Source organism: Ictalurus furcatus, chromosome 27, assembly GCF_023375685.1.
Source record: "Ictalurus furcatus strain D&B chromosome 27, Billie_1.0, whole genome shotgun sequence".
In the NCBI taxonomy this organism is placed as follows: Eukaryota; Metazoa; Chordata; class Actinopteri; order Siluriformes; family Ictaluridae; genus Ictalurus; species Ictalurus furcatus.
Genome location: NC_071281.1, coordinates 13,409,649 through 13,430,089, shown reverse-complemented (window position 1 = coordinate 13,430,089; position 20,441 = coordinate 13,409,649). Strand labels below are relative to the sequence as shown.

The window sequence follows — 20,441 nt, the reverse complement described above, 5'->3', positions numbered from 1 at the left end:
AGGAAAAACCAAAAAAACCCCTCTCTTCAACTCGAAATCCCTACTCATGAACTCAGGGTCGTCTTCTCAATTACGACTTCTTCCAAGTTCAGGGAGTGACCTCAAATCAACATGGCTGCACACAGCATCAGACATAAATGGGAAAACTGTATTTCCGATAGGTTAGAAAAGTCACAGCACACTAAGTTGGCTTAAGGTCTGTGTTGAGTCTGGTGCATATACAACCCCAGTTCAGAAAAAGTTGGGACAGTATGGAAAATGCAACAACAAACAAAAAGAATCATTTGAAAATTCCGTTCACCCTGTACTATATTGAAAACACATTATTAACACATTATTTGATGTTTTATTTTGTGAATTTAATTTATTTTTGAAAATATACACTCATTTCAAATGTGATGACTGCAACACACTCCAAAAAAGTTGGGACATTCGACGGTTTACCCCTGTGTAACATCTCCTTTTCTTTAAATAACACTTAATAAGTGCTTGGGCGCTGAGTGAAGACACTGAGTGAAGACACCAGTTGGTTAAGTTTAGCAAGTGGAATTTTCCCCCATTCATCCATTATGCATTTCTTCAGCTGCGCAACTGTACGGGGCCTTCATCGCCTTATTTTGCACTTCATAATGCACCACACATTCTCAATGGGAGACAGGTCAGGACTGCAGGGAGGCCATGCTAGCATCCGCACTCTCTGCTTACGCAACCATGCACTTGTAATCCGGGCAGAATGTGGTTTGGCGTTGTCCTGTTCTGGATAACAGCATATGTTGCTCCAAAATGTGTACATACAGTATCTCACAAAAGTGAGTACACCCCTCACATTTTTGTAAATATTTGATTATATCTTTTCATGTGACAACACTGAAGAAATGACACTTTGCTACAATGTAAAGTAGTGAGTGTACAGCTTGTGTAACAGTGTAAATTTGCTGTCCCTTCAAAATAACTCAACACACAGCCATTAATGTCTAAACTGCTGGCAACAAAAGTGAGTACACCCCTGAGTGAAAATGTCCAAATTGGGCCCAATTAGCCATTTTCCCTCTCCAGTTTCATGTGACTTGTTAGTGTTACAAGGTCTCAGGTGTAAATGGGGAGCAGGTGTGTTAAATTTGGTGTCATCACTCTCACACTCCCTCATACTCTGAGGATCTGAAAAAAATATTGTTGCTCTACATAAAGATGGCCTAGGCTATAATAAGATTGCCAAGACCCTGACACTGAGCTGCAGCATGGTTGCCAAGACCTTACAGCGGTTTAACAGGACAAGTTCCACTCAGAACAGGCCTCGCCATGGTCGACCAAAGAAGTTAAGTGCACGTGCTCAGCATCATATCATATCCAGAGGTTGTCTTTGGGAAATAGACGTATGAGTGCTGCTGGCATTACTGCAGAGGTTGAAGGGGTGGGGGGTCAGCCTGTCAGTGCTCAGACCATATGCCGCACACCACATCAAATTGGTCTGCATGGCTGTCGTCCCAGAAGGAAGCCTCTTCTAAAGATGATGCACAAGAAAGCCCACAAACAGTTTGCTGAAGACAAGCAGACTAAGGACATGGATTACTGGAACCATGTCCTGTGGTCTGATGAGACCGAGATAAACTTATTTGGTTCAGATGGTGTCAAGCGTGTGTGGCGGCAACCAGGTGAGGAGTACAAAGACAAGTGTGTCTTGCCTACAGTCAAGCATGGTGGTGGGAGTGTCATGGTCTGGGGCTGCATGAGTGCTGCCGGCACTGGGGAGCTACAGTTCATTGAGGGAACCATGAACGCCAACATGTACTGTGACATACTGAAGCAAAGCATGATCCCCTCCCTTCAGAGACTGGGCTGCAGGGCAGTATTCCAGCATGATAACGACCCCAAACACACCTCCAAGATGACCACTGCCTTTCTAAAGGACTGGCCAATCATGTCTCCAGACCTAAACCCTATTGAGCATCTGTGGGGCATCCTCAAACGGAAGATGGAGGAGAACAAGGTCTCTAATATCCACCAGCTCCATGATGTCGTCGTGGAGGAGTGGAAGAGGACTGCAGTGGCAACCTGTGAAGCTCTGGTGAACTCCATGCCCAAGAGGGTTAAGGCAGTGCTGGAAAATAATGGTGGCCACACAAAATATTGACACTTTGGGCCCAATTTGGACATTTTCACTTAGGGGTGTACTCACTTTTGTTGCCAGTGGTTTAGACATCAATGGCTGTGTGTTGAGTTATTTTGAGGGAACAGCAAATTTACACTGTTACACAAGCTGTACACTCACTACTTTACACTGTAGCAAAGTGTCATTTCTTCAGTGTTGTCACATGAAAAGATATAATCAAATATTTACAAAAATGTGAGGGGTGTACTCACTTTTGTGAGATACTGTATCTTTCTGCATTAATGCTGCCCTCACAGATGTGCAATGGGCACTGACACGCCCCATACCATGACAGACGCTGGCTTTTGGACCTGACGCTGATAACAGCTTGGATGGATGGTCCTTTTCCTCTTTGGCTCGGAGAATACGACGGCTGTTTTGTCCAAAAACTATTTGAAACGTTGACTCATCGGACCACAAAACACGATTCCACTGTGCTACTGTCCATCTCAGATGAGAACGAGCCCAGAGAAGTGGGTGGTGCTTCTGGACAGTGTTGATGTACGGCTTCTGCTTCGCGTAGTAAAGCCTTTACTTGCATCTGTGGATGCAGCGGCGAATGGTGTCGACCGACAACGGTTTACCAAAGTATTCCCGAGCCCACGTCAGGATATCCATTACAGACTCATGACGGTTTTTAAGACAGTGACGTCTGAGGGATCGGAGATCACACACATTCAGAAGTGGTTTTCAGCCTTGCCCTTTATGCACCGAGATTTGATCAGATTCCTTGAATCTTTTAATTATATTGTGCGCTGTAGAAGGTGAAATGCCCCAAATCCTACCGATTTGTCTTTGAGGAATGTAGTTCTCAAAGTGTTGGATTATCCGCTGACGCATCTGTTGGCAGATTGTTGAGCCCCGACCCATCCTTACTCTTGAAGGACTAGGCCTTTTTTGGAGGCTCCTTATATACTATGATTAGACCATTGCCTCACCTGTTTCACATCACCTTCTTATTTCAACTTCTCACATCCCTATTAGTCCTAAATTTCCCCTGTCCCAACTTTTTTGGAATGTGTTGCATGCATCAATTTCAAAACAAAGGTTTATCTTCAAAAAACTATGCGTAAAACATCGAATACATTGTCTTTATGGGTTTTTTAGTTTGAATACGAGTCAAAGTACATTTACACATCACACCTCTTTGTTTTTATTACCATTCTGTAGCTTGAAAGCTCTCGGCGGAGTAATGTTTAGAGATTTTGGGTCTCATTATAGTAATCATCGTCATCATCACCATCATCATGCCGTTTCTCTGTCTTCCCTTTCACTCAGAAAGGCCATGTTGTGTAAGAAAAGTGTGTTATAATTTCCCTTGTCTGTGACTGCTGAGCTACAAGAACTTATGCGACTTTTATTTACAGATGAGTGAAGAAATTGCGTGTTGCATAAATTGTGTAGGTTTGACGTCTTCCCTAAGACTGGCAAAGGCTTGTTCTGGGTCGTTAGGGTGAGGCTTTGTTTTGCCCAAGAAGCTATAATTACGCTTTTCTTATAAAAAGAAAAAAGCTCCACCACCCGCACACACAATAAAAGTTTTTTTCTTTTCAAATCGAGATGTGGCAGTTATGTACAATGAGGTGTAGGAATCGTATTTTCATTCTTTTGTGTTTGGGCAAATTCTCTGAATAGTGACAGAACCACCTTTGCTTTTGTAAACCGAGTGTGAATGCACAAGTATTCTCTTTACTGAATAAACATTTACATTACAGTTGTATTTCTTCATTTTAAACAGGCTTTTATCCAAAGCCATTTACAAGTGACGGAGAATACAGTCTAAGCACAGAGCTGTTAAAGGAGCTGATAGTGATATAATCACCACATGAAGATGTGTCCACCAGTTGACCAGAAACAAGTGTCAGAGTCGGAACATGGAGAGCTACAATTAAACACACACTCACACCCTTACACGGATAGACACAAAGAAGGTAAACGTGAGGGATGGAGAAAGAAGAAAAAAAACAAACACAAACAGACAATATGGACATTTTATATAGTATTCAACTCAAATGGAGGAAATGAGTCGAAATATTTAAGTGGAAAGTAAAAACTGCCCACCTTTAAATGTCCTCAAGTCATATTCAGTGTTCGATGTTTTTAATATTTGAAATGAAAAGTCAGGATGTGTTTTGTTTTGTTTTTTCTTTCTCATGTTCTCACTTTGGAGGTTCCAAAGGTCAGGGTTAGAGGAAGGGTTAGTTAATATTCCAATCACTTCATTTGTATGAAATCAAATGAAATCCAATCACATCACCCGGGTTTATTTAATCCGTAAGAATTTTCCATGAAGTCAGTCATTACTCTATGAAGAGAAAATGAGAGTAAAGATCAAGACAGGTGAACAGGACAGGCCTAGCTGTTATAGGAAAATGAGCAACGACTGGGATGGTGTTGTAGCTACAGACTGACGTGAAGTTGATTTGAAGTTGTTAATGCTAATGAATGATTGTTTTTTTTTCCCCCTCTTATACCACAGCAATTTGCCAAAAATGACATTTAATAATCATACTTTTCAACTTTTTTTTTTATCTATTTATAGCTACATTTAATATTGTGAGACGAGTCAGTTCCTGTTACAGCAGCTGTAAATTGTTGTCCCCTCACCAGTCACTCCCCACTCTCTATTTTGTAGTTAATAAGACAAAAAAAAAAATGCAGCTTGTCAAAACATGGAAAGCAAAGAAGTGCTCTGGCTTGAAGACTTTCCTACAGAGTAAAACATACTGACTGTTACAAAGCACTGACACTGGAGACTCCTTCCATAAATGTTGAATAAACATAAACAGAAAACATCACCATATCAACGGTTATATTTAAATTTTTTTTTTTTTTTTTTTAAATATTTGGCTTTTAGACTTAGCTGTGCCTTTGATTATGTAGGGCTTTACACTTAGATTATGTGGGGCATGCATCTTACAACTACGCACGTAAGTTACTATAGAAACGATAACGTTTTTAGTTAGTCCAAGTGCATTAATATAAAAGCTGTGATTTGAACTATCGTCAAAGCTGCTGTTGTAGACACTTAATTAACACCTTCTGACCAATCAGATTCGAATTCAACAGTTTAAATCCAATAACAAAGCACAAGTATTAAATACCAATACTATAGTATTAATGACAACAACAACAACAACAACAACAACAACAACAACACAAAAGCAAAAGACAGCAACTGCTTAGAAAAAAACATCCGAGTTGACTTGATGTCCTGCCAAGCAAGTTGTATCTAAATACAAAACAAGCTAAATACTTAATCACATCAAAATAAACCACAATGAACAACCTTGTCCAATAAATCATCAGTTGATATCAGTTGATATCGCTCAGCTGCTTGAACTGGTCTATAAAAAATAAAAAAAAAACCTTTACCATGAAATACATGCCCCTGTGACCCTTTCTTGATCCTTGTCCCTCTCTCTCACGCACACACACTCACACATGTGCATACACACACAACTTTGATAACGCCGTCTTGATAGTCAGTGTCTGTCCGGGGATCTTGATGTGCCATTCAAATGTGTTCTCGTCCGCATCTTTTCCTCTTACAGCCATCTATCATAACAAGCAGCACAAGTGCCTTTTTCACTGCTCCTCTCCGCTGCTGCTTATGCAAATTGCATTTGCATGAAACCCTGTTGCCTCACGGGCCCTTCCTGTCCTGAGGAACACTTGGCAGTTTATGAGGCTACACACACTGAGGCTACAGTTTGGACTGAGGCCTAAATACTGAAAGCGAATGGAGCTGCCACTGCTGCTGGAAATGAATCCCACATGTCCGGTTCACCGTCTCGGCCCGAGCACATCGCGTGTCGTTATTCGCATTACAACTGGAGTAATGTGATGGCAAGTTGGGCTAGTCGTCAAGAAAAAAGCTCAACTTAACTGCAATACTAAGTAGATGTCCATATTTCATTTTAAATACGGAGTACCTGACAACCGAGAAATGTTAAGTTAGTTAAGAAACGACGAGAAAATTCGGACAGCGTTAAGTCTGCTATCGCTTGAGCAGCTGAATAAAAGATTGAGCTTCTTCCTTGAACCAGACTAAATACAATACCATTCCTCCTCCAGACATTAATCTGCCACTGAGGTGCCTGTGCGTAGCAAGAAATGTGATTTAAAAGCCTACAGTGGAAAAATAACAGTCAAATTCAATATGATGATAAAAGAGCAGGGCATAGCATTTGAAGATAAGATAATGCTGCAAGGTCTAGACAAATATGTGTCTGTAAAAGCAAGCTTAAGCTCGTTTAGATAAACCTGACGTCAGTGGAGCAGTGACTGTATCGAAGTGACATGACATATATGGAAGATTTTACAGCTAAGAAGCAGACTGGCCAAACATTAATCTCTCTTTCTCTCTCTCTCTCTCTCTCTCTCTCTCTCTCTCTCTCTCTCTGGCATGTCCGCTTCTGAGTCAGAATACTTAATCCCTGAAATGCTACAGTGGATCATGTTTGTGTGTGTGTGTGTGTGTGTGTGTGTGTGTGTGTGTGTGTGTGTGTGTGTGTGTGTATAGCTTCTTGATGGCTTTTAAAGTTAACACAGAGAGTAATACAGGAATGAAAAGAGTCCGGGAGGCTTCACTCTAAATAACTCCAATATTGGTTTGAAGTTCAAAAGTATTTTCAGTGCCATTATAGACATTTGAATCAAGACGACATATACTTCACGCCTTAATATGATTTCCTCCTCGATTTCACTTGTCAAGTCAAGTCAATTTCACTTGTCAAGTTGGAGTTTGTTAGATGCAGTGCAAAAGTTTTCACGGGCCAAAACTGTGACTGATACAGAGGGAAAAAAGACCACGAAGAGTATTTACACTGGGCCTTCATAACTCATAAGCATTCATGAGTATTACATAATAATTTCATTAAGTAACACTGGAAGAGATATTAAGATAGGTGGTGGCTTATTAAGATTAGACCGGCGGCTAAAATCTAATATCTATCAATAGATCGACAATGAAGCTATTAGCTTTGAGCAATGCATTATATCACAAGCTCTAATCAATGGCATAATAAAAATATAAAAATTATGTTGGGTAATTGGCAGCTGCAGTCATGATTTCAATTATTCTAAGTGTTAAAACCCCACAAAACGTACAGTTCTGTCATCTGTTCTTGTTTATAAGTTGTACTTTTATTGTACAATCTATATATATATATATAACCATATATATTAAAACCACTTGCAGGTAATGTGAATAACATTGATTATCTCATTACAGTGGCATCTGTCGAGGGGTGGTATATATAAAGCAGCAAGTAAACAGTCAGACAGTCAGTTCTTGAAGTTGATGTGTTGGAAGCAGGAAAAATGGGCAAGTGTAAGGATCTGAGTGACTTTGACAAGGGCCAAATTGTGATGGCTAGATGACTGGGACAGAGCCTCTCCAAAATGACAGGTCTTGTGGGGTGTTCCTGGTATGCAGTGGTTAGTACCTACCAAAAATGGTCCAAAGAAGGACAGTCTGTGAACTGTCTACAGGGTCCTGGGCGCCCAAGGCTCAATGATGCACGTGGCGAGTGAAGGCTAGCCCGTCTGGTCCGATCCCACAGAAGAGCTACTGTACTGTGGCACAAACTGGTGGAAAATGTTAATGCTGGCTGTGATAGAAAGGTGTCAGAACACACAGTGTATCACAGCTTGCTGCATATGGGGTTGCGTAGTACCACCTACCTAAACATTGTTGCAGAGCAAGTGCACCTCTTCATAACAACGGTATCCCCTAATGTCAGTGGCCTCTTTCAGCAGGATAATGCGTCCTGACACACTGCAAAAATCCTTCAGGAACGGTTTGAGGAACATCATAAAGAGTTCAAGGTGTTGACTCGGCCTCCAAATTCCCCAGATCTCAATCCGAGCGTCTGTGGGATGTACTGGACAAACAAGTCCGATCCACGGAGGAATCCACCTCACAATTTACAGGACTTAAAGTATCTGCCTCTAACGTCTTCATGCCTGATTCCACAGCACACCTTCAGACGTCAGAGGGACAACCGGTGAATCGGTAGTGTTCATTATGTACTTCATATAGAAATAGAGGATTGAATTCTGTTTAAGCTAAGATAGTGGTTCATATGTTACAAACACAATTTAAGCAACCTATATGTCAGCCTTACAAATGATTAATCATACCCTCAAATTAAAGTGCTAACCAAATTTGCATTTATAACACTGTCATGGAGCAGTATGTGTATCCTGTTCATCACATAGCCTATTTAAGATAAAGATGATATGTCAGATAAATGAAAAAAAAAAAATGGAATGGATAACTCATGGAATTTTCATACTTCATTAATGTGCTTTTAGTTGAAAACTAATTACATGTAAGATAATAAAATGAAAAAAACAACAACAACAACAAAACAAAACAAATGAAAGCATTTCATTAATCCCCAATCATTGCTTTATAAAAGATTTATGCAATCATGTGTGTGTTTATGTGTTGTGTTATAAATGCCCAATGTAGGTCACATTCAAATTAAGTGTTACCAAAAAAAACCCTCACAAACTCACAAGCTGGACTTTTACAAGATGAATAAAATGATGTAATTTTGCAATGTTTTGCACTATTGTAATAGAACAGTCTGGAGAGAAATCTGGGTTTGGAGTTTCACCAAATATCTCATTTATCAGCCCATATTTTCCTGTAAAAACTTTCAATCTGACTGCATGAAGCGCTTGCAACTTGAAGGGTGCATTTACTTTAGACAAAGCTTGCACTGACAGACTCTGAAAGGAGATATAGGAATATCTTCTGTCAGGAGATATTACGTTCATTTTTTTAGTTTGTATTTGTGCAGTTGTAGGTCATCCATCCCTGAGTGCCAACCCATCACATGGCACAATCACACACACACACACACACACACACACACACACACTCATTCACACACTACAGACAACTTGGAAACACCAATCAGCCTACAACTCATGTCTTTGGACTAGAGGAGGAAAACAGAGTACCCAGAGGAGACCTCCAAAGCACAGGGAACGCATGTACGCTCCATGCACATGGGGTGGAGGTTAGAATCGACCCTGTAGATGCGAGGCGAACGTGCTAACCACTAAACCACCATGCCCCCCAGTTGTGGGTTGTACAGTGCAAAAACGAATTACCGCAGTGAGTCGTAATTTGTTAACCGAGTACACTATTTAATATTTAGGAGCCTTTAGGGTTCCTCAGTCGTGTCTCTGGGGGAAAACTTAAAGCTTTTCGAACCCTTTATTGGAGGGTAAGAACCCAAAATTATCTAGTGAACTCGCAGAAAACCCCCAGAAAAAACACTTTTTATTGGCAATGATAAAATTTTATTAAGCCAAACTGGTGTGTACAAGTGTGTGTGTGTGTGTGTGTGTGTGTGTGTGTGTGTGTGTGAGTCATCCCATCCTGGGACTTATTCCTGCCTTACCCCCAGTTTTCCCAGGATCCACCAGCACCCTGCCCAGGATAAAGTGCCTACCAAAGATGAACAAATGAATGAATTTAATTTTGCTTGCAACATTCCTAGTGTGTCTGGATCTTGAAACCAGTTGAAACCAGTGCTGTATGTACTCTTTCACCAGTATGAGAGTGAATGTAATATTTCAGGGCTAAATTCAGTGCTGAAGGTGTTTATAAAACATTGCAAGAGTTCATCCAATCTTGCTGACTGCTGTAGGTCTTCAATAAACACAATGTCCTGTGTGGATTTAAAAAAGAAAGAAAGAAAGACAATAGATGTTCCCTTTGTCACAGCAGAGAAGGCTAGTCGCGGTTAAACTTCCGTCCTCCCCAGCTAATAGCCATGTCGAGAAGTCATGAATATGCAGCAGCTCATTAGCATATTCAGCAGCTCGTGCGTAGCTGGCTGTCCCGAGCAGAAAGCGAGGCAGGATCGCGAGCGCTGCACGAACCCAGGGGCGGATATCGCGCGAATGTGTTTTTCTGTGCGAAACGGAGGAAACACGCCGAAAAACGTCACCACCGAGGCGCTTTCTCTGCTCGCCGTTTTGTCACCTTGTTCTTCAGCGAACCTTCGGGAAGCACAACGCGGTGTGCGGTCTTGTTTTGGTTGGAGAAACAAAAGCGGTAAAAAAAAAAGAGAGAAAACCCCACGGGGAAAGGTGTTTGTGTGGTCGTACGGGACTCGAGGCGGCGCGGCGCGGCATGAACGCCCGCTCACCGGCCCTGTTTTGGGTGAGAGACGGGAGCGCTCGGTTTAACCGCGACATGCACCGATAAACAAAGAGGCGGCTACTTTCCTGTCCGTTAACTCGCCCGCAGACTGAACTCTTAAAAAAATAATAACAACACCGAAACACTCAAGAAAGAAGGAACGCGGGATAAAGCTGCTGTGGGAGTGGGTTGGTCTCCGGAGCTGGTGTGCAACAACATAAATAATAATTAAAAAACAGCCACGATGATGCCCTCTTTTGCCGTCCGGATCCTCGTTCTCGGCTTGTGCGTGCGCGGCGCCGCGGCTCAGGCAGCGTCCACTGCGGCCGTGTGCGCACCCGCGTGCCGCTGCGACGGGGACGGCGGTGCTGACTGCTCCGGGAGAGGACTGAGCTCCGTGCCGAGCGGCCTCAGCGCCTTCACCTACTACCTGTGAGTCATCTCTCTCTCCGCTCCACTCACAGCCACCAGCTCGTGCTCCTGTAGTCGAGGTCATGGTTAAGGGAAAGTTTTCCACACACACAGGGTTGTAAGGAGGTGAGAGAAATCCCACGGATGAGTACAGTGTTTCAGGATCACTGTAAATGAAGTCTGGAGTGCTGAATTAGTCTCGAGTTAACTCTGTAGTGATGATTAACTCTTGCAGTGAATTAAACCTTGATACACACATGAAGTAACTCTTAGTGCTGAATGAACTAACTCTATTACAGTCTAGAAGGAACTATAGTTGTGAATAACTCGGTTAGTCTTTAATAATTAACCTTTATAATAATGAATTAACTCTGGGGCGGTTTTTAATTAACACCTGGTGGTGAATTAACTCTTGTTTATAGTCTTGAATGAACTCTGTAGTGTTAAACCTCCGTACACCAGTGAAGGAACTCTTAGTGCTGAATTCACTTTGTTACAGCCTTGAGTAAATTCTATAGGGGTGAATTAAACCTTCATACGCTTGTGAGTTAATTCTGTTACAGGGTTGGATTAACTCTATAGTGGTGAATTAACTCTGTAACAGTGTCGAATGAACTCTACAGTGGTGAATTAACTCTTTAACTGCGTCGAATGAACTCTATAGTGGTGAATTAACTCTGTAACAGTGTCGAATGAACTCTATAGTGGTGAATTAACTCTGTAACAGTGTCGAATGAACTCTACAGTGGTGAATTAACTCTTTAACTGCGTCGAATGAACTCTATAGCGGTGAATTAACTCTGTAACAGTGTCGAATGAACTCTACAGTGGTGAATTAACTCTGTAACTGTGTCGAATTAACTCTGTAACAGTGTCGAATGAACTCTGTAGTGGTGAATTAACTCTGTAACAGCGTCGAATGAACTCTATAGTGGTGAATTAACTCTAACAGTGTCGAATGATCTCTACAGTGTCGAATTAACTCTGTAACAGTGTCGAATGAACTCTATAGTGTCGAATGAACTCTGTAACAGTGTCGAATGAACTCTGTAGTGGTGAATTAACTCTGTAACAGTGTTGAATGAACTCTACAGTGGTGAATTAACTCTGTAACAGTGTCGAATGAACTCTACAGTGGTGAATTAACTTTGTAACAGTGTCGAATTAACTCTGTAACAGTGTCGAATGAACTCTGTAGTGGTGAATTAACTCTGTAACAGTGTCGAATGAACTCTGTAGTGGTGAATTAACTCTGTAACAGTGTCGAATGAACTCTACAGTGGTGAATTAACTCTGTAACAGTGTCGAATTAACTCTGTAACAGTGTCGAATGAACTCTGTAGTGGTGAATTAACTCTGTAACAGTGTTGAATGAACTCTACAGTGGTGAATTAACTCTGTAACAGTGTCGAATGAACTCTACAGTGGTGAATTAACTCTGTAACAGTGTCGAATTAACTCTGTAACAGTGTCGAATGAACTCTGTAGTGGTGAATTAACTCTGTAACAGTGTTGAATGAACTCTACAGTGGTGAATTAACTCTGTAACAGTGTCGAATGAACTCTACAGTGGTGAATTAACTCTGTAACAGTGTCGAATTAACTCTGTAACAGTGTCGAATGAACTCTGTAGTGGTGAATTAACTCTGTAACAGTGTCGAATGAACTCTGTAGTGGTGAATTAACTCTGTAACAGTGTCGAATGAACTCTATAGTGGTGAATTAACTCTGTAACAGCGTCGAATGAACTCTATAGTGGTGAATTAACTCTGTAACAGTGTCGAATGAACTCTACAGTGGTGAATTAACTCTGTAACAGTGTTGAATTAACTCTGTAACAGTGTCGAATGAACTCTGTAGTGGTGAATTAACTCTGTAACAGTGTTGAATGAACTCTACAGTGGTGAATTAACTCTGTAACAGTGTCGAATGAACTCTACAGTGGTGAATTAACTCTGTAACAGTGTCGAATTAACTCTGTAACAGTGTCGAATGAACTCTGTAGTGGTGAATTAACTCTGTAACAGTGTTGAATGAACTCTACAGTGGTGAATTAACTCTGTAACAGTGTCGAATGAACTCTACAGTGGTGAATTAACTCTGTAACAGTGTCGAATTAACTCTGTAACAGCGTCGAATGAACTCTATAGTGGTGAATTAACTCTAACAGTGTCGAATGATCTCTACAGTGTCGAATTAACTCTGTAACAGTGTCGAATGAACTCTATAGTGTCGAATGAACTCTGTAACAGTGTCGAATGAACTCTGTAGTGGTGAATTAACTCTGTAACAGTGTTGAATGAACTCTACAGTGGTGAATTAACTCTGTAACAGTGTCGAATGAACTCTACAGTGGTGAATTAACTTTGTAACAGTGTCGAATTAACTCTGTAACAGTGTCGAATGAACTCTGTAGTGGTGAATTAACTCTGTAACAGTGTCGAATGAACTCTGTAGTGGTGAATTAACTCTGTAACAGTGTCGAATGAACTCTGTAGTGGTGAATTAACTCTGTAACAGTGTCGAATGAACTCTACAGTGGTGAATTAACTCTGTAACAGTGTCGAATTAACTCTGTAACAGTGTCGAATGAACTCTGTAGTGGTGAATTAACTCTGTAACAGTGTTGAATGAACTCTACAGTGGTGAATTAACTCTGTAACAGTGTCGAATGAACTCTACAGTGGTGAATTAACTCTGTAACAGTGTCGAATTAACTCTGTAACAGTGTCGAATGAACTCTGTAGTGGTGAATTAACTCTGTAACAGTGTTGAATGAACTCTACAGTGGTGAATTAACTCTGTAACAGTGTCGAATGAACTCTACAGTGGTGAATTAACTCTGTAACAGTGTCGAATTAACTCTGTAACAGTGTCGAATGAACTCTGTAGTGGTGAATTAACTCTGTAACAGTGTCGAATGAACTCTGTAGTGGTGAATTAACTCTGTAACAGTGTCGAATGAACTCTATAGTGGTGAATTAACTCTGTAACAGCGTCGAATGAACTCTATAGTGGTGAATTAACTCTGTAACAGTGTCGAATGAACTCTACAGTGGTGAATTAACTCTGTAACAGTGTTGAATTAACTCTGTAACAGTGTCGAATGAACTCTGTAGTGGTGAATTAACTCTGTAACAGTGTTGAATGAACTCTACAGTGGTGAATTAACTCTGTAACAGTGTCGAATGAACTCTACAGTGGTGAATTAACTCTGTAACAGTGTCGAATTAACTCTGTAACAGTGTCGAATGAACTCTGTAGTGGTGAATTAACTCTGTAACAGTGTTGAATGAACTCTACAGTGGTGAATTAACTCTGTAACAGTGTCGAATGAACTCTACAGTGGTGAATTAACTCTGTAACAGTGTCGAATTAACTCTGTAACAGTGTCGAATGAACTCTGTAGTGGTGAATTAACTCTGTAACAGTGTCGAATGAACTCTGTAGTGGTGAATTAACTCTGTAACAGTGTCGAATGAACTCTATAGTGGTGAATTAACTCTGTAACAGCGTCGAATGAACTCTATAGTGGTGAATTAACTCTGTAACAGTGTCGAATGAACTCTATAGTGGTGAATTAACTCTGTAACAGTGTCGAATGAACTCTACAGTGGTGAATTAACTCTGTAACAGTGTCGAATGAACTCTGTAGCGGTGAATTAACTCTGTAACAGTGTTGAATGAACTCTATAGTGGCGACGTAACTTTGTTTCAGTGTTGAATTAACTCTGTAGTGTTGAATTAACTCTATAGCGGTGAATTAACTCTGTTACAGCCCTGAATTACCTCTATAATAGTGAATTAACTCTGTTACAGTGCTGAGCTAAGGATATAGTGTTTAATTCATTCTTTGTTACATTGTTGAATTAACTCTATAGCGGTGAATTAACTCTGTTACAGCCCTGAATTAACTCTATAATAGTGAATTAACTCTGTTACAGTGCTGAGCTAAGGATATAGTGTTTAATTCATTCTTTGTTACAGTGTTGACTTAACTCTATAGTTGTGCATTAACTTCCACAGTTTTCCGAAAACTTTTCTTAATGTGACGATTAAAATGAAATTACAGCCAGTCCAAAATCTATGAGTTCAAACTAAACACCTTCTGCATGTAGCGCAGCCTGTAGCACCATGCCATGTTTCTGTGACAGGACCATTGTTTTCTTTGGACAGAAATTGGAACGAGTGACTACTCTGGCCAATAACCAGTGCAAACAGCCATTTCCCTAAGTAGAGCAAGGGAGGTGTGTGTGTGTGTGTGTGTGTGTGTGTGTGGGGGGGGGGGGTTGTGGAGTGGAGTGTGCAGTACTATTCCCGCTTTATTAAACACCTCTCAGACTGGCTGCTGAAGTTCGGCAACCCGAGACAGGGCTTTTTATGTGCCTCAGACCGATTCTCAGCCCATTTTTTCCCCCCAGAGCATTCCACACACTCGTGCAGGAGCGGATTGTTGCACTGTAGGGTGTTGAGGTTATACAAGACTCGTGTAAATGTTATAAAATGTCTAGTTCTGTACTGCTGGTCCTCATATACATTTAGTGTAAATGACGGGTTTCTGGCTTGGCTCATGGACAAGATGAAAACCTTTGCTTAATCAAACACCATCATTCAATTTTGAAATGAGTAACTACAGTTTAGTTTATAACCTCTTTACAAGCGCATGTAGGGAGGGAATGCATGAGAGATTGATAAGCACATTGAAGTGAATCTATACAGCTTGTTAAAAAGTAACAGCAGTTAACTGTTTATTTATTTATTTTTATTTTAAAGGAAGTGAAATAGTGATGTGACTGGATTCCTGCTGTAACATTCATTTGACATAAGTGACTCTGTGCATATAAAAGTAAACTCTACCTGATTTCAGTCTACCTGATTTGAGTTCTTTCGGCTGTAGAATAAGGATATCTTCAAAACTCATCTTCTCAAAAACCACAGAAGTGGATAAAGTCGTGTGAAAGCCAGTAGTCATAACAGTTCTTCAATATGACATTATATAAAGAACAAAACACTCCTGGACGTGCTCTATCAGAGAAATAATCAACAAAGTGGATTATTTTCCAATAACAGCATGTCCTGAAGCGTCCATGTCCGTTATTCCTCTTATAAGGAACAGCAATTTGTCATTGATTGCAATATTTAACTTATGAAAGACCACCGTGTCATAAAGCTGATTAGAGTTACTTTTAATGTTGTGTTACGTCTGCAAAACAAATTACCCCCCCCGTGTCACTTAAATGATAGCAGGGATAAACCGTCGTTCCTTCACCAACATCTCTTTTTCTCTCCGTTGTGAAGTTGATGAGATAAAAATGGAGCTCGTCGTAGTACTGAACAAAAATCCAAGCAAAGGTCTCTGTTCTGAAGACTTTCCTGTGGCACGAAGTGTTACTGACGCTGGAGACTCTGTCCACGAATGATAAATAAACATCTTACCAAAAGGATCCCCATTTGAACCGTTATAGGTTTTTGATAAATCTGATATTTAAACTGAAATCTGTGAAATTGTTAGGCTTAGATTCTACGATTTGAATTACCAGACACTGTTGTCAGAGCTGCTGGTGTAGAAAATAAATCGATGCCTTCTGACCAGGCGGATTTAATAATTCAGCAGCGCTGTGGTTTTATTACTTTATTCAATTCTCATGCAAGAAAACAAAAACAAATCCACACAGAAGCCATGCTTTGGTTACACAATAAATAAAAAACACGCACACACACACACTGGTGTATCAGTTATTGTAGCTGTTAAAGTGAAAAGTTGTGCGTCAATAGCAGCATTCATTTTTATTGGAACATCTCCACCAGCGTTTTTTTTTTTTCTTTCTTTCTGAGTTACTAGATGACTCTTGACTTACATTTTCACACACTTCTGTCCTGTCAGGCCAGCGGTAGTATATCACCGAAGCCCCTCCTCGTTAAAGCACACTTCTCTTTATTACCTCCCCACTCCACTTCCTCGAAGTAGCTCTGCACTGCATCTTTCCCAGCCTGGCCGTTTTGAAAGCAGCTTGCCAGAGCTCTAGAAATATCTTCGCCAAGCAGCAGAGTGTAACCCAACGCCAGGCTAAGTCCAGTTTGCGGAAGTGATAAGGCCAGAAATAAAGCCAGAGTGTTAACACTCACCCTGGCAGTGGCCATCTTAGATATAGCAGCGCGATACGGAACGGCCGCGCACTCGCATGACCTGTACAGGCAGGTCGGATCCACTTCGACATTCACCTGGGCTTGGCACACTACCTTGACCACTTTAATGAAATTCTTTTCGAGCAGACTTGGACAAGGTTTGCTTATTAGAAAGGAGAAATGATCAGTTTTGGCTTTTGGCACTTGGTGTAATTGTCTTTTGTGTTAAGTGAGTAATAGAATGAAAATTGGTGACGGGTGAGGAACATGATCGGTGAGACACAACTCAAGCCCTTGAAAGAAAATTTACACTGCTTGCGGCAATAACCCTTTATTTTTTTAATGTCGTTTCTGTTATTTATTAGACTGACCAACCAAACCCAAAAACCCTTAACCATACTAGAACATTTTTTTAAGAGTGTTATTGTAAGACTCTCTCTCTCTCTCTCTCTCGCTCTCTATCTATCTATCTATCTAAACATGTATATATGTGTATATATAAAGCGAAAGAGACACTGAAGGTATACTGAAGCTCTTGGTTCAAATCTGATCTTTAGTTATGTTCTCACCGTGTCTGTGTGGGCTTCCTCTGGATTCTCCGGTTCCCTCCAACCTCCCAAATACACACACGTAGGTGGATTGGCTATTCTAAATTGCTCCTAGAGATGAACGAGTGTGTGAAAGTGTTGTGTAGGGTGCCTTGTGATAAACTGGCGTACATTTATATATATTTATTATACATTTATAATTTTTTTTTTAAAATTTTTTTTACTGAACATATGACCTGTGCGTTGTCACCTGTTAGCACAATTATAATAATTACATTATAAACAAGGCATTGATTTTGACTGACAGTTTATATTTACGCTTCTGTGGTGCCCAGTTATTGACAACGTTCCTGATCTAATTATTATGAAATATAGACCAGGCTTAATGGGACAGATTAGAGATGAAATAAAGCCAATAAAAAAAGATTACTGCTTGCTGTATTGCTTAACTGTCAGTCAGTACCAGTCATGGCTCGAATGGCAGGGTTTGTCATGATCTGAGAAATGCCTTGGCGCACTGCCGGCTCACTGCGCCGCACGCCTTATTGCATTTCGAGTATTTATTTATGTCATTGAAAATAGTAGGGCACCTCTCTGTGTCTCTGCTCCGAATCTCCTTCTGCCGCCGCCGCCGCCGCGTCTGTCCTGGCAGAGAAGGAGCGAGAACTGGAGGGGAAAATTGAATTAAGAATATAGAAAAGCACAGAATCAGATTGATGGAAAGCGCGAATGAGAGAAAGGAAAATAAAAAGAGGGAAGTGCTTAGGTGTGTGTGTGTGAGTGAATCTGGTTGATGATTATCCCCTCCTGTGCAGATAGCAGCTCCAAGGCTTGTGTGGTTAATAAAGTTTGCACAGTTGCAACAGGTTGTTGCGCAACGGCTCAGGTTAATGATCCACCGCGCAAGGCGGGGCGGCAACGGCGGCTCACTGACGGAGAACTCCAGCTAAAGGAGCAAATATGCACAGCCGTCGCCTCAGCACTCAATCGAAACCTTGACCTTGAACTCCGATGAAAATCGCCCATAACCTATTATAGCGCATGTGTGACCTGCCCTTTGCAGATAACGTGTACAAAGCATGCATTGTGCATTCAGACCATGATATATGGAGATTTCCTGATACAGATACAGTGCCTACGTTTCCAAGAAGATTAGTACCAGGATTACTCGAATTATATTGTTATATTGCTTGACTTCAATTTCAAGCTGTTTGACCCTCACCACTTTGATGCCATCTTATCTTTTCCGTCTCATCCAACTTAGCGCAGACTCCCTGACTCTCCGTGCTGTGTATGTGTGCGTGAAGCGGCGACGTCCCCTCCCTCAGCAGTCTGTCCACGCGCCATTAGCAGCCCCTTGTTTCAGACTCACTTGAGCAATTCCTCATCCAGAGTAAGGAATGTGCCTTCGTATCCCGTTAAGCAAACAGAGGCGCCATGTTGTGCTGTGTCTTAAAGGCCCGGGTAATGGACGTGACGGTTGTGTCCGTCCAGACAGAACACACACCTTGAGTTTTGCACACGTGCATTCATGCAGGGCTTTTCACACAAGACGTGGGGACAAAACGTGCGTTTGTGCACGAATCAGAGCTGAAACGGAAAACCACACGGCTGGACTAATGCACTTTTAATAGCGCTTACAGGAGCCGTGATACGAGCGAGTTTGAAGGTCACAGGAGTGACGGTTTGAGGTTTTCTAGCCTGTTTCCTCGTACTTTGGGCTTGGGTTTTAACAGGTTTTATGGTTTATGGTCTGCTTTATTGATCTCGCAGATATTTAGGATTGGGTCCAAGCATTGGGGACCAGTGGTGGGGGTTGGATGTGTGACTTTCCAGGCTCTAGTTTGATCTGTACTGTTACTGTACAACATAAAGGGAAATGGGTGTGGAATATATCACTATTCAAGCACAGTTCAAGCACATTTTCCCCTGAATTACATGATCTGCTTCGACTGTCCTGCTCTCAGTAAAATATAAACAGCTGCATTTATTTTTTTGGTTCCTGGAACTGCTTGAACGCTTTAAAGGTAGGGTCAGAGATTTTTAAGTCAGGACATTTTTCCTAATTCCTAATTACTTTCCAGCAGTTGTTGTAAACATACCTATTTAGAGGAAAAACTTTGGTCGCTGGGGTGCCCCAGGCTCTGTAAATAGGAGGAAAAAACAAATAAAGTGGACCACCAACATTGAACCAGTCAGGACAAGAGGTGTCTGTACGTGCATGTCAGTCACGTCTCCTGTCAGTTCAGGACTAGAGTTCAGAGTTCAGGTGTTTTAGCCTTGGTGATTTGCTGGCATGGCTTTGGAGGGGAGGGATGTGTTTGTTTTGTTTGTTTTGAGATTCGAAACAGCTAGCTTCAGCTAACCTCGGATACAACTGCTCACTATATCTTTAACAGGCTTGTGAAAATGTTCTCACAAAGCACTGACACTGGAGTCTTCTTCCATAAAGGGTAAATAAATGTAAATAAAGGGTAAATAAATGTTCTCGTAACAGAAAAACTCACCTCATTAACAGTTAAATGCACATCTCTTTGTTAATTAACAACGTTGTAAAGAAAATCTGCTTATCGCCAAGTTCCCATTATGTGGCCATACACATCCCTGTGAAAAGCTGTTACTATAGTAACGATAACAATAACAAGCAATTAATATAAACCTGTGATTTGCCTCGCAGCCAGAACTGCTGACAGAACTGCTGTTATAGAAACTTAATCATACTTAATCTTCTGGCCAATCAGAATCAAGAATTTAACAGCACTGTGGAATAAAAGGATTTTTATGGCATATGTAAAGCGTTGTATTATACCTGGCCCTCTTTTGGATTATCCCAACATCTGCACAGGTATACAGTAAGTGTATAGGAAATGTGCACATACTGGAATTCCCTTCCTTGGGAATATTAGAGAGAGGTGATGTGATGAAGTTAGCATGATGAGCGTTTATACTTTTTAACCCGCGTGAAACACGTACACACATACGCTTCCAGTCGAAAGTTTTGTGAACACCTGTTTTCATCATTTTTGGTTAAACTTCA

At 41.1% G+C, this 20,441-nt stretch overlaps 1 protein-coding gene across 1 annotated transcript in view; it reads left to right on the top strand.

Annotated features, from left to right (window-relative positions):
* The first annotated feature begins 9,914 nt into the window (after window positions 1-9,914).
* lgr4 (leucine-rich repeat containing G protein-coupled receptor 4) overlaps window positions 9,915-20,441 on the top strand; it is an 81,840-nt gene continuing 71,313 nt past the window's right edge. Inside the window, exon 1 of the mRNA XM_053616534.1 lies at window positions 9,915-10,751. Coding sequence (XP_053472509.1) covers window positions 10,564-10,751 — 188 coding nt within the window. The 5' untranslated portion in view covers window positions 9,915-10,563. The remainder of the gene's footprint in view (window positions 10,752-20,441) is intronic.